The 13,003-nt window shown below is 45.0% G+C and overlaps 1 protein-coding gene across 1 annotated transcript in view; it reads left to right on the forward strand.

Moving 5' to 3' along the window:
- Nucleotides 1-13,003, forward strand: part of PDCD10 (programmed cell death 10) — a 68,521-nt gene that overhangs the window by 36,121 nt on the left and 19,397 nt on the right. The window contains exon 3 of the mRNA XM_077290612.1: nucleotides 4,498-4,551. Within this exon, the coding sequence (XP_077146727.1) occupies nucleotides 4,498-4,551 (54 nt within the window). The remainder of the gene's footprint in view (nucleotides 1-4,497; nucleotides 4,552-13,003) is intronic.

The following is a 13,003-nucleotide window of genomic DNA, read 5'->3' on the forward strand; positions in this document are numbered from 1 at the left end:
AGAGCCGGGCCTTTTCCCCTTATCCTCTCATCCGGCGATAAAGGCCATTTGGAGCGGAGATAACGTGTGACATGTCCTCGCCCGTCTCGTAATCTAGGCTTTAAGCACGATACTAATGTTCCCGCTCCTGCAGTCTTTCCTACACGGCCACAATCTTATGATCTGTGATGGGTTTAAAAAAGAAAACTCAAGCCCTTTCTATTTTTCTGCGCATTATAGGATAATTCTGCTTTGCTTTTCCTTTTTTATGGCTTCCACCGATGTGATAAATGTGATTTATGAGTACTGTGCAAGTGTACGAGGACAAAGGGCCATGTGTAAAATTATAGCTTCAATTTGTGCGGTGTCTCCAACTTGAATCCATCTAAGCTCTGGCTTCGGTAACGGCCATTGTATTATTTTTGGGACAGCTGGTAAACAGACTGCTCGGTAATGTGCATCTGTATGGAGCCCTCTCCAGTAGAAATCATTCAGACGCATTGCTTATGGCGGATTTACTGCGCACGTACCAAAATATGCAGATCTGCAAAATTGGCTGGACGGAGATTTTACTTTGTGCTCATTGGGTCGCTGTAAGTCTCAACGTGCCGCTGCGTACTTCCCATATAGGACAGTATGGTGGGAGTGCGGGCTCTGCACATAGGGGGCTTACTGCTCTGCTAACCAGGCAGATCTGAGCTGCAATGCAGTAAATGATTGTACGAAGGCATTTCACCGCACAGAATGATCACTTTCTTTACATTAATTGTGGCAGATCCATTATAGGGAACTTATGTTTTTTATATATGGATATGGTGATACGGCTGTAACAGATCCTTGTCCCCCACTCAAAATGATACCATCTTTGTAGAAAAAAAAACCCCAAATGAGCATATACTCTACAGCAATGAAATAACATGGGGTACTTGGTTAACTCTTCTGAGCAAAAAAGCATAAGCCATCCCACCACGACTAGATGCACCCATCCCACCACGACAAGGTGCACCCATCACACCACGACAAGGTGTCCTTACCTGTCTCTAGTATTAAAACCTTATTAGAACCTCAATGTGCATAAGGGCAGAGTCGGACAGGGGCCGACTGAGAATTTATACATAGGAAGCTATATAGATAGAATACTTCGCTCGGAAAGTGGAGCCATGCTCCTGATTGTAGAAAGTACAAGAGATTACTGCAAAACCAAAGACCTTACCTGGACTATAAGCTGGTATGCATGTAAAGTGTATAAGCACACGTTCGCACTGGCCATTTCATACACAACCCCAGATCCAATCTGCCAGTCATGAGAACTCTAGCATATACAGTACAGACCAAAAGTTTGGACAACTTCTCATTTAAAGATTTTTCTGTATTTTCATGACTCTGAAAATTGTACATTTACACTGAAGGCATCAAAACTATGAATTAATGTGGAATTATATACTTAACAAAAAAGTGTGAAATAACTGAAAATATGTCTTATATTCTAGGTTCTTCAAAGTAGCCACCTTTTGCTTTGACTGCTTTGCACACTCTTGGCATTCTCTTGATGAGCTTCAAGAAGTAGTCACCAGGAATGGTCTTCCAACAATCTTGAAGGAGTTCCCAGAGATGCTTAGCACTTGTTGGCCCTTTTGCCTTCACTCTGCGGTCCAGTTCACCCCAAACCATCTCGATTGGGTTCAGGTCTGGTGACTGTGGAGGCCAGGTCATCTGGCGTAGCACGCCATCACTCTCCTTCTTGGTCAAATAGCCCTTACACAGCCTGAAGGTGTGTTTTGGGTCATTGTCCTGTGGAAAAATAAATGATGGTCCAACTAAACGCAAACCAGATGGAATAGCATGCCGCTGCAAGATGCTGTGGTAGCCATGCTGGTTCAGTATGCCTTCAATTTGGAATAAATCCGCACCAGTGTCACCAGCAAAGCACCCTCACACCATCACACCTCCTCCTCCATGCTTCACGGTGGGAATCAGGCATGTAGAGTCCATCCGTTCACCTTTTCTGCGTCGTACAAAGACACGGTGGTTGGAACCAAAGATCTCAAATTTGGACTCATCAGACCAAAGCACAGATTTCCACTGGTCTAATGTCCATTCCTTGTGTTCTTTAGCCCAAACAAGTCTCTTCTGCTTGTTGCCTGTCTTTAGCAGTGGTTTCCTAGCAGCTATTTTACCATGAAGACCTGCTGCACAAAGTCTCCTCTTAACAGTTGTTGTAGAGATGTCTGCTGCTAGAACTCTGTGTGGCATTGACCTGATCTCTAATCTGAGCTGCTGTTAACCTGTGATTTCAGAGGCTGGTGATTCGGATAAACTTATCCTCAGAAGCAGAGGTGACTCTTGGTCTTCCTTTCCTGGGGCGGTGCTCATGTGAGCCAGTTTCTTTGTAGCGCTTGATGGTTTTTGCCAACGCACTTGGGGACACTTTCAAAGTTTTCCCAATTTTTCGGACTGACTGACCTTCATTTCTTAATGTAATGATGGTCATTCGTTTTTCTTTACTTAGCTGATTTTTTTCTTGCCATAAATACAAATTCTAACAGTCTATTCAGTAGGACTATCAGCTGTGTATCCACTAGACTTCTGCACAACACAGCTGATGGTCCCAAACCCATTTATAATGCAAGAAATCCCACTTATTAAACCTGACAGGACACACCTGTGAATTGAAAACCATTCCCGGTGACTACCTCTTGAAGCTCATCAAGAGAATGCCAAGAGTGTGCAAAGCAGTCATCAAAGCAAAAGGTGGCTACTTTGAAGAACCTAGAATATAAGACATAATTTCAGTTGTTTCACACTTTTTTGTTAAGTATATAATTTCCCATGTGTTAATTCATAGTTTTGATGCCATCAGTGTGAATGTACAATTTTCGTAGTCATGAAAATACAGAAAAATCTTTAAATGAGAAGGTGTGTCCAAACTTTTGGTCTGTACTGTAGCTTCTACGCTAATCAAGCTGAGTGCACTGGGGTGTGTCACTGCACTGGACTGCTCCTCCTTCATACATTGACACGCCCCCAGTGTACTCCCAGCCTGATTAGCATATGACTTCTACTCTAGATTTGTCATGACTGTGCACCTTGAATCCTCTTACAAACAGGTATATTTCCCCCCCCCCCCCCCCCACAACTACTTCCATAGGCAAGAACATGCTGAGATTCCCTTTTTGCATCCTGGGTTTTTCCTCTCTTTCCAAGAAGAATAACTTTAATTTTTCTGTGGATGAGGACTTGTATTTGCAGGATGTGTTGTACTTTTGAATGACCCCATTCATTTTACTACATGGTGTACTCAAACAGGGTAAATATTCCAAATGCTTTGAATTTTCAGGGTAAAAGCCACCATTTTCTGAGACTTAACACTGTCGATGGAGCTGTGAGGTCTTATTTTTGGGCTTGATATCGCATTTTGGTAGGTGTGATTTTTATGGACGCAGTGATGTCACGTTATGTATGTGGGTTTTCTTTACTTTCACTGTATTCCCTTAGACGACTTGACTCTGTGATCGTTGGATCGCACGTACCTTAGATCACAGTATTGCTGCATATACTACAAGTCACGGTCTCCTGAAGCTCGGGTACAAGCTGCTGGCAGAGGCTGACAGTGGCATGTAACAGGGTGTCTTGGGCAGAGCTTTGCTCCACTCATGACTGTTAGAGGCAGGTCCTGGCTGTGGTAACAACCATTATCGGTTTGGTGTGGGGTGGGCTCACCCCCGTACTTCCACTACAGTCTTGTGCCAACGATAGTCACTATAGATGTTGAAACCAGATAGGTTTTTCTACCAGAGCTAGGCAGTAACCAATAATCTCTGCTAACCATGAAGTGGTCGCCCAGTTTTCCCAGAAATCTGTATGGGAAAAAAAAAACTAAATTATCAAATAGAATTTCATATTTACTTTTTTTATTTCCTTTTACAATAAAGGTGAAATTTGAGACTCATTGCCTTTTTTAAGTAAAAGTTTAAAGTGAACCTGTCATGTTGAAAATGGCTTCTGATCTGCAGGTAGGAGGTTATAGAGAAGGAGGCAATGATCAGCATGATGTGCAACTTTATTTTTAAAGTTCCCCTAAATGTGTTCCATTTATTGTAACCCCTTGTGACTGTGTGCATAAAAGTCCGGTGGGCGGTGCTACTCGGTGATTGGCAGTCTCCCCTCTGACTGCATGCAGAGACTCCTGTCAATCACTTAGTAGGACCCCCCCCCCCCCCATGGGACTTTATGAATACAAAAAACATGATTTCAATAAATGAAATTCAGGGTGTACTGACTTTCCCCACAATCTTATATATCAAACTGCTCCTTCTCTATATACCATGATGTCATAGACCGGACTGCATGTACCATACATGTCCTCAGTGTATGCGCCGGGGATATTAACCCTGAGTTACTGGGTTTCTACTGCTTGTTTCTATTTGCAGAGGATGTTGATTTTCCTGTTTTATGCAATAGAATCAAACAAGTGATTATTGGGGCATTAACGCTGTTCATTTCCCTTCCTTCTCCCAGTTAGAGCGTGTAAACCTCTCGGCAGCGCAGACTCTTCGGGCAGCTTTTATAAAGGTAAGTGATTTGTGTCCATTTTCTAGTCGGCACCAGGAACCAATAAGTTTCCTCCTTTATTGACCCTTCGGAGGTTTTATTAGTGTACTTGGCGACGTGGCGGATTTGCAGCAGAGGTGCTGAAAGTAAAGCGAATTTTACTCTTCAGTGTCTTGGGGAAAGGCTGTGAAATGTAATTTCTGCTTCATGGCCAACAGTCAGCGTGGAAACATAAATGTGCAGTGTAATTTGTGCTACAGTCAATGGAGAAAATCCCCAATTAATCAAAGTGGGCAAATCCACATGAAAATGAGTGGTGCGCAATTCCCAATCCGCTCCGGAGGCTCTGCCTGGATTACGTTTTATTGCCTGCTGTACATATTCCTATTTCTGAGATCCTGTAGCATAAATCTGCAGTAAAGATGTCACTCTTAAGGATATATTCTAATGGTTTATCAATTTATTATCTTCTTATTTGCGCTGCATTAAAAGAATGAAACCAGATCACTTCCCCGGTCCTTCTGTGAGCCCCCTGTTACACTAGTGGGTGACTGCTGCTCGGCAAGGATACACGACCTGTCGCCAGTAGCAATCATGGCCGCAACTTGTACAGCTCGGTAACTCGCCAGAGCTACAATGGCCCACCACTAAAAAAGAAACTAACATTGACACGAATTGGGCAGGTCTAAGGCGCTGAGAGGAATCCAGATTAGAGAATATACAACAGGTTTGAATTGTAAAGTGCCATGGAATATGTTGGCGCTATATCAGTGTACTAATGCAGGAGAGCTGGTGCCAAAATCAAGGGCGTCCTGCCTCTCGGTTGTTCTTGGTAATCAAATGCTTCCCTGGAATTTACTTCATAAGCAACACCTAAAATCTGAATGAAGCTATCCGCCACCCACTGGTCCACCCTACTACTGCACCCTACTACTGTCCTAGTAAAGTGGGGGTTCTTTCTTTTATTTGGGGGGGGGGGTTAACTGAGTTTGTCATATTCTGTATAGGTTTAGTCCTGGCAGCCTCAGCTCAGTTGTCCTGGATTTTGGCCCATATGGAGACCAAGCACTTTTGTTTTTCCTCCCTTTCTTCCAACAGCCATAACTTATTTTGTGCTTTTCCATCCTTACTTTTTGCCTTTTGGGGGGAGAAAGTGTAGCTTTGAATGAGGCCATTTATTTTACCACAAGTATAATCTTCTGAAAATTGTTGCAAGAAAAATGTTCTAAGGGTGGTGAAGGGAAAAAAAGAATTCCACCATTCTTTTTGGGGCTTTATTTTTACGGCGATCACTTGGCAATATAACACTCCAGTTCAAAACTTATGAGGGGTTTCTTTTTTACTTATTGCCATTTTAGATTTGTGAAAAGAGGGTGATTTTGAAAGGAACCTGCCACCTGGCTTTCCCAATATAAAGCTACCGCCTTTGCCTCTCATACAGCAGTATATCATGCATAGTCCCCAACCACCTTGTATGTCCAAAAAATACCCTTTATAATGCCCTCCCAAGCGGTCTGATGGCCGTTCCTGGTCTAGGCGCCTCTTCTCTCCCCATTCTCCTGCACTTCTTCATGTGAAACACTCGTCCCACATTATTCCCAATCTCACTCCTGTGCAGGTTAACTTTGCCCTACTAAGCATTACAGTGCTTTGTTCTACCATCAGCATGGATCGAGATTGGGGGCGCTGTGTGGATCACGAAGGACGCGTGATACACCTGTATCAGGGCAGGAGGATGGGGATAAACGCGGCGCCAAGCAATACCAGCAGTGCCAATCGGACCAGACCACACCATTATGGGGGGATTATGAAAGGTATTTTCCAGGTCACCACCTGACAGCACACTGGAGGACGTCCTTCTTAGCCATGATGGGACAGGAAACACGAGAGGTTAAAAGGACCCTCCCCCTACCACCCTTCAGTGTTTTTCCTGTCCCATTATGGATAGGAACGGCGAGAGGAAGCTACCGTTCTGTGCGGGGGGATGTGGATCGGGGGGGCTTTGCCTCACCCTTCCCTCCATAAGGCGCCCGCTGGCCGACACCCGACCGAGGGTCCCTCTGCCTACCAGTGTAGCGCTGCTCCTGGTATGAGGATCGCTTCCCCCTGCCGGGGGCTCTCGATCCTTCCGTCACGCCCCCTGGTGCATGCGAATCCCAGCGGCGGCCTCTGCTGATGTCGGCGTCTCCATGCGGCCGGCATGGGGATGGAAACCCTCGCTGCACCATCCTCTCTTTCCGGCCGCGCGTCACTTCCGGTTTGCGGCTGAGGGGGGCGGGCGGCGTCTCTGCAGGCGGTAGTGAGCGCGGGAGCGCTGTACAGATGAAAAGAGGAACAGAAGTATAAAGGTATGTGCAGGGGCAGTAAGCGATCTCCAGTGCAGTAACATGGAGGACGCAGCTAGAGCAGAGGGGCAGGAGTCCACAGCGCTAGTAAGTAGAGCAGGGCTCTTTGTTATGGATATCTTAAAAAAAAAAAAAAAAAAAAAAAAAAAAAGGGCATTATCCTAGAGTTTGTTATTTTCTATAGGCTGCCTCATTACCTGAAAAACCGTTAAAGAAACCTGGCAAAAGCAAGAAGTGCCCTATTTGTGCAGCCAAGCTGAAAGATACCTGGCAGAAACCCCTATGTGAAGCATGCACCTGCAAAATCATAGGAGAGGAGCAGGCTTCTCTTATGTCAAATATGAGAGCCATGATAAGAGAGGAGGTCCAGGCTTCGGTATCAAGTCTGGTACTACCGCAAGCCTCACCTTCAGAGAGACCGAGCAAAAGGCAGAGGGTCGATTACTCTTCAGGAGACTCGTTATCTGCGGTATCGGATATAGAGGAAGAGGAGAGCAGAGACCCTCCAGAGAGAGGGAGGAAATACTTATTCTCCGCAGCAGACACAGGAGAACTGTTGGAAGCTGTACGGCATACTATGCAGATTGAGGATCCACAACCATCTTGTTCGGTTCAAGATGAAATGTTTGGTGGCCTGCGCTCACAAACTGCGATGGTGTTTCCTGTAAATTCCCATATTAGATCCATGATTTTGGATGAATGGGAGGAGGCGGAGAAGAGATTGACTATTCCTAAAGATTTCCGACTCCGCTTGCCGTTTGACCCGGAGGATGTTAAAGAATGGGTCGATGTTCCTAAAATAGACATTCCATTGGCGAAAGTGTCCAAAAGAACCTCAATCCCCTTTGAGGACTCTTCCAACTTAAAAGAGCCCATGGACAGAAAGGCAGATGGACTTTTGAAACGGGCCTGGGAAAGTTCTTCGGCGGTTATCGGAGCTAATATTGCAGCAACATCAGTGGCTCGCTCCATGGACCTGTGGCTAAATGATCTTCAGGATCAATTAATAGCCAAAACTCCTAGAGATACTATCCTGAAATCTCTGCCTCTGTTGAAATTGGCAACCACCTTTTTAGCAGACGCGTCCGCAGAGACTGTTAGATTTGCGGCTAGAGGGCAATCTCTCTCTAATGCAGCCAGAAGAGCTATCTGGCTCAAAAGCTGGTCGGGTGATATGCACTCCAAAAATAAATTATGTTCCATACCCTTCTCTGGGGGCAGGGTCTTCGGACCAGTCCTCGACGATATCTTAGAGAAAGCCGCAGATGTAAAAAAGGGGTTCCCCGAAGAAAAGCCTAAAAAATTCCAGCCCTTTCGGAGACCCCGCTATAATCAGAAACAGGATTACAGGGGTAAAGGGAAGCAAGGTAGATGGAGCTACCAGAAAGGGGGAGATAGTAGACCCAAAACCAAGGACTCGAGTTACTCAGGTCCGAGGTCCAGCTACCATAGAAAATGACGCCATCAGAGTAGGGGGTCGTCTAGCCGGATTCCTAGAAGGTTGGAGGGAAATAACAACGAGTCCTTGGGTGTTACAAGTGGTGTCCCAGGGGTACAAAATCGAATTTTCCTCCCTTCCGCCCGAAAGATTTCTGGTGTCCAGTACACATCTAAAATCATCGTCCCCCATGTGGTCGGATATACAGGACCTCCTAAAAATGGCAGCAATTGTTCCGGTCCCCTCTCAAGAAGAGTACAGAGGTCATTACTCGAATCTCTTCTCGATAACAAAACCATCAGGAGAGTCGAGAACAATTATAAATCTGAAGCACCTAAACAACTGGGTGGTATACAAAAGGTTCAAAATGGAGTCGATTCGGTCTACCATTCCTCTGTTGGGAAAGGGTATGGTGATGTGCACTCTGGACCTAAAGAGTGCATATTACCATGTTCCCATTTACTTAAACCACCAAAAGTTCCTGCGGTTCGCGGTAAACATGGAAGGGAAAATCTATCACTTTCAGTTTCGCTGTCTCCCCTTCGGCCTGGCGTCGGCTCCCAGAGTTTTTACAAAACTTATGGTAGAGGTAGTCGCATATCTGAGAAATCAGGATTTGTTGGTAATCCCTTACCTAGACGACTTTTTGGTAGCGGCAGAGTCAGTAAACCAGCTCAGGATCAACTGTCAGTTCCTCATATCCACTCTAGAGAGTCTCGGGTGGATCATAAACTGGGAGAAGTCAGATCTAATACCAAAATCCAGAATAAAATTCCTAGGAGTCATGCTCGACTCGGAAACAAGAATGTCCTACCTTCCGGAAGACAGGCTAAAGGGTATAGTAAAAAAGGTCCATCTTTTCTCCCGAGGCCGAAATACGATCAGAGACGGGATGATAATACTGGGGCTAATGACGGCCTGTATCCCTTGCGTGAGATGGAGTCAGTTTCATTCCCGACAGCTTCAGCAGGGAGTTCTGAAGAGCTGGAACAGAACGCAAAATTCTCTAAATCAAAGACTAAATCTTTCTTTTCAGATCAAGAGGTCCCTGGTATGGTGGACTCTCTCCAAAAATCTCCGGCTGGGAGTACCATGGCTCCAAACTCCGAGTGTGTCAGTCACGACAGACGCAAGTCAGGAAGGTTGGGGAGGTCATGTCCTGGGAAGATATTTCCAAGGTCGCTGGGAAAGAAAGGACAGCAAGAAGTCATCAAACCACAGAGAGTTGCATGCGGTTTGGAAGGTCTTAACGGCGGCACAACATTTGCTGAAGAACAAGCATGTAAAGATCTTCTCGGACAATACGACGACCGTAGCCTTCCTTCGACACCAGGGGGGCCCAAGACATCTGGCATTGCAAGATCTAGCAGAACAGATCTTCAAGTGGGCAGAGAAGTCGGTGCGGTCAATCTCGGCGGTACATCTGGAGGGATCCAAGAACCAGTTGGCGGATTTCCTGAGCAGGAAAAGTGTATCCCCTACAGAGTGGGAACTAAACGACGAAGTATTCAGGGATCTTTGTCATCGTTGGGGGAAGCCGGCTGTGGATCTATTTGCTACAAAGCAAAACGCAAAAGTCAAGACCTTTTACTCCCTAAACCCCTGGGAAAGCCCAGCTGCGATCGATGCCCTGTCACAGCCTTGGAACGACGGTCTTCTGTATGCGTTTCCACCTCTGGCATGGATTCCAAGAGCACTCAGGAAAATCTGCGAGGACGGGGCCAAAGTCATCCTCATAGCTCCTCACTGGCCGAAACGAAGTTGGTTTCCAATGCTAAAGAGATTATCAGTGGAAGATCCCTTCCGGTTACCAGACAGAGAGGATCTTCTTCTACAAGGTCCAGTTCTACACCAGAACCCAGGAGCGCTTCAGTTGGCAGCCTGGATCCTGAACGGAAGGTCTTGAGGGCAAAAGGTCTTTCAGATGACGTCATCTCTACCCTTCAAGCCAGCAGGAAGCCGGTGACATCTGCCATCTACACAAAAATATGGAAAACATTCTGTGGATTCTGTGGGAAGATGACAGTTGATACTGACCATCCAGATATCCCAAAAATTCTTGACTTCTTGCAGTCAGGATTTCAGAAAGGTCTTAGACCAAGTACATTAAGAGTCCAGATAGCGGCCCTAAGTGTATTTTTTGATTTTTCTTTATCTACTCACCCCTGGATTAGTCGATTCTCTAGAGCAGTCCAGAGGCTAAGGCCATTTATTAGGAAATCAGTCCCACCGTGGGATCTTAATCTGGTCCTGAATTTTCTCTGTGATCAGTCCTGGGATATATCGGGAGACATAGACATCAACAAACTCTCTCTTAAAACCGCGTTTTTAGTTGCGATCACATCGGCAAAAAGGTTGGGGGAACTACAGGCTCTTTCGGTACAGAACCCGTATTTACAGATCTTCGATGATAAAATAGTACTAAAGCTTGATCCGGCCTTTCTCCCTAAGGTCGTTTCTGATACTAATATGAATCAGGAGATTGTTTTACCGTCTTTTTGCCAATTCCCTAAAAATCAAAAAGAAAGATTTTTTCATAACCTTGATGTAAGGGAATCAGTACTCAGGTACCTTGATCTATCTAGACCCTGGAGACAGGACAATAACTTGTTTGTTCAGTTCAGGGGTTCAAATAAGGGGAAAAAAGCGTCTAAAGCGACTATCGCACGGTGGATAAAATCTACAATTGATTTAGCCTACAAAGCTAAAGGTCTAAATTCCCCGGTTAATCTTAAAGCCCACTCATCTAGGGCCATGGCCACATCATGGGCGGAGAAAGGGGGGGCTACGGCAGACCAGATCTGTAGAGCTGCATCATGGTCTAATCTTAGTACCTTTTCTAAACACTATAAACTAGATGTAGTTTCGCCTCAGTTGGCTTTTGGTAGGAAGGTACTTCAAGCAGTGGTCCCACCCTGAATACCATTCTCCTTTGGTATTTCTCCAGTGTGCTGTCAGGTGGTGACCTGGAAAACAGTAATTAGACTTACTGGTAATTGTATTTCCAGGAATCCATCCTGACAGCACTGTTAGTTCCCTCCCTATGGTTTGATCTTTATACTTATGTGATGTAACATTTGTATGATTGATTATCTTGTTGTAATAAAACTTGTTTTTGCATCCATCCAGATGTGTTACTTTGGAAAAACACTGAAGGGTGGTAGGGGGAGGGTCCTTTTAACCTCTCGTGTTTCCTGTCCCATCATGGCTAAGAAGGACGTCCTCCAGTGTGCTGTCAGGATGGATTCCTGGAAATACAATTACCAGTAAGTCTAATTACTGTTTTTTTGGGATTTTCAGACTGATTGGAGTGGGTATGGAAAGTATTCAAACCCCTTTTAAATTTTTTACTTTCTTTCATTGCAGCCATTTGGTAAATTAAAATAAAGTTCTTTTTTTTTTTCTTATTAATGTACACACTGCACCCGATCTTGACTGGGAAAAAAAAAAAACAAATGTAGCAATTTTGGCAAATTTATAAAAAAAAAAAAAAGAAAAAAAAAAAGTGAAATATAACATGGTCATAAGTATTCAGATCCTTTGCTCAGTATTGAGTAGAAGCACCCTTTTGAGCTAGTACAGCCATGAGTCTTCTTGGGAATGATGCAACAAGTTTTTCACACCTGGATTTGGGGATCCTCTGCCATTCTTCCTTGCAGATCTTCTCCAGTTCCGTCAAGTTGGTTGGTGAACGTTGGTGGACAGCCATTTTCAGGTCTCTCCAGAGATGCTCAATTGGATTTATGTCAGGGCTCTGGCTGGGCCAGTCAAGAATGGTCAGAGTTGTTCTGAAGCCACTTCTTTGTTATTTTAGCTGTGTGCTTATGGTCATTGTCTTATTGGAAGGTAAACCTTTGGCCATGTCTGAGGTCCAGAACACTCTGGAAGAGGTTTTCATCCAGGATATCTCTGTACTTGGCTGCATTCATGTTTCCTTCAATGACAACCAGTCGTCCTGTCCCTACAGCTGAAAAACTCCCCCATAGCATGATGCTGCCACCACCATGTTTCTCTGTTGGGATTGTATTGGGCAGGTGATGAGCAGTGCCTGGTTTTCTCCACACATACCACTTAGAATTATGACCAAAACGTCTTATCTTCGTCTCATCAGACCAAAGAATCTTATTTCTCATAGTCTGAGTCTTTCATGTGTTTTTGAGCAAACGCTATGCAGGCTTTCATATGTCTTGCACTGAGGAGAGGCTTCTGTTGGGCCGCTCTGCCATAAAGGCCCAACTGGTGGAAGCCTGCAGTAATAGTTGATTTTGTGGAACTTTCTCCCATCTCCCTACTGCATCTCTGGCGCTTGGCCACAGTAATCTTGGAGTTCTTCTTTACCTATCTCACTAAAGCTCTTCTCCCACGATTGCTCAGTTCGGCTGGACGGCCAGGTCTAGGAAGACTTCTGGTGGTCCCAAACGTCTTCCATTTAAGGATTATGGAGGCCACTGTGCTCTTAGGAACCTTGAGTACTGCAGAAATTATTTTGTAACCTTGGCCAAATCTGTGCCTTGCCACAATTCTGTCTCTGAGCTTCTTGGCCAGATCCTTTGACCTCATGATTCTCATTTGGTCTGACATGCTCTGTGGGCTGTGAGGTCTCATATAGACAGGTGTGTGCCTTGCCAAATTAAGTCCTATCAGTTTAATTAAACACAGCTGGACTCCAATGAAGCAGTAGAACCATCTC

Source organism: Ranitomeya variabilis, chromosome 2 (assembly GCF_051348905.1).
Source record: "Ranitomeya variabilis isolate aRanVar5 chromosome 2, aRanVar5.hap1, whole genome shotgun sequence".
Classification (NCBI taxonomy): Eukaryota; Metazoa; Chordata; class Amphibia; order Anura; family Dendrobatidae; genus Ranitomeya; species Ranitomeya variabilis.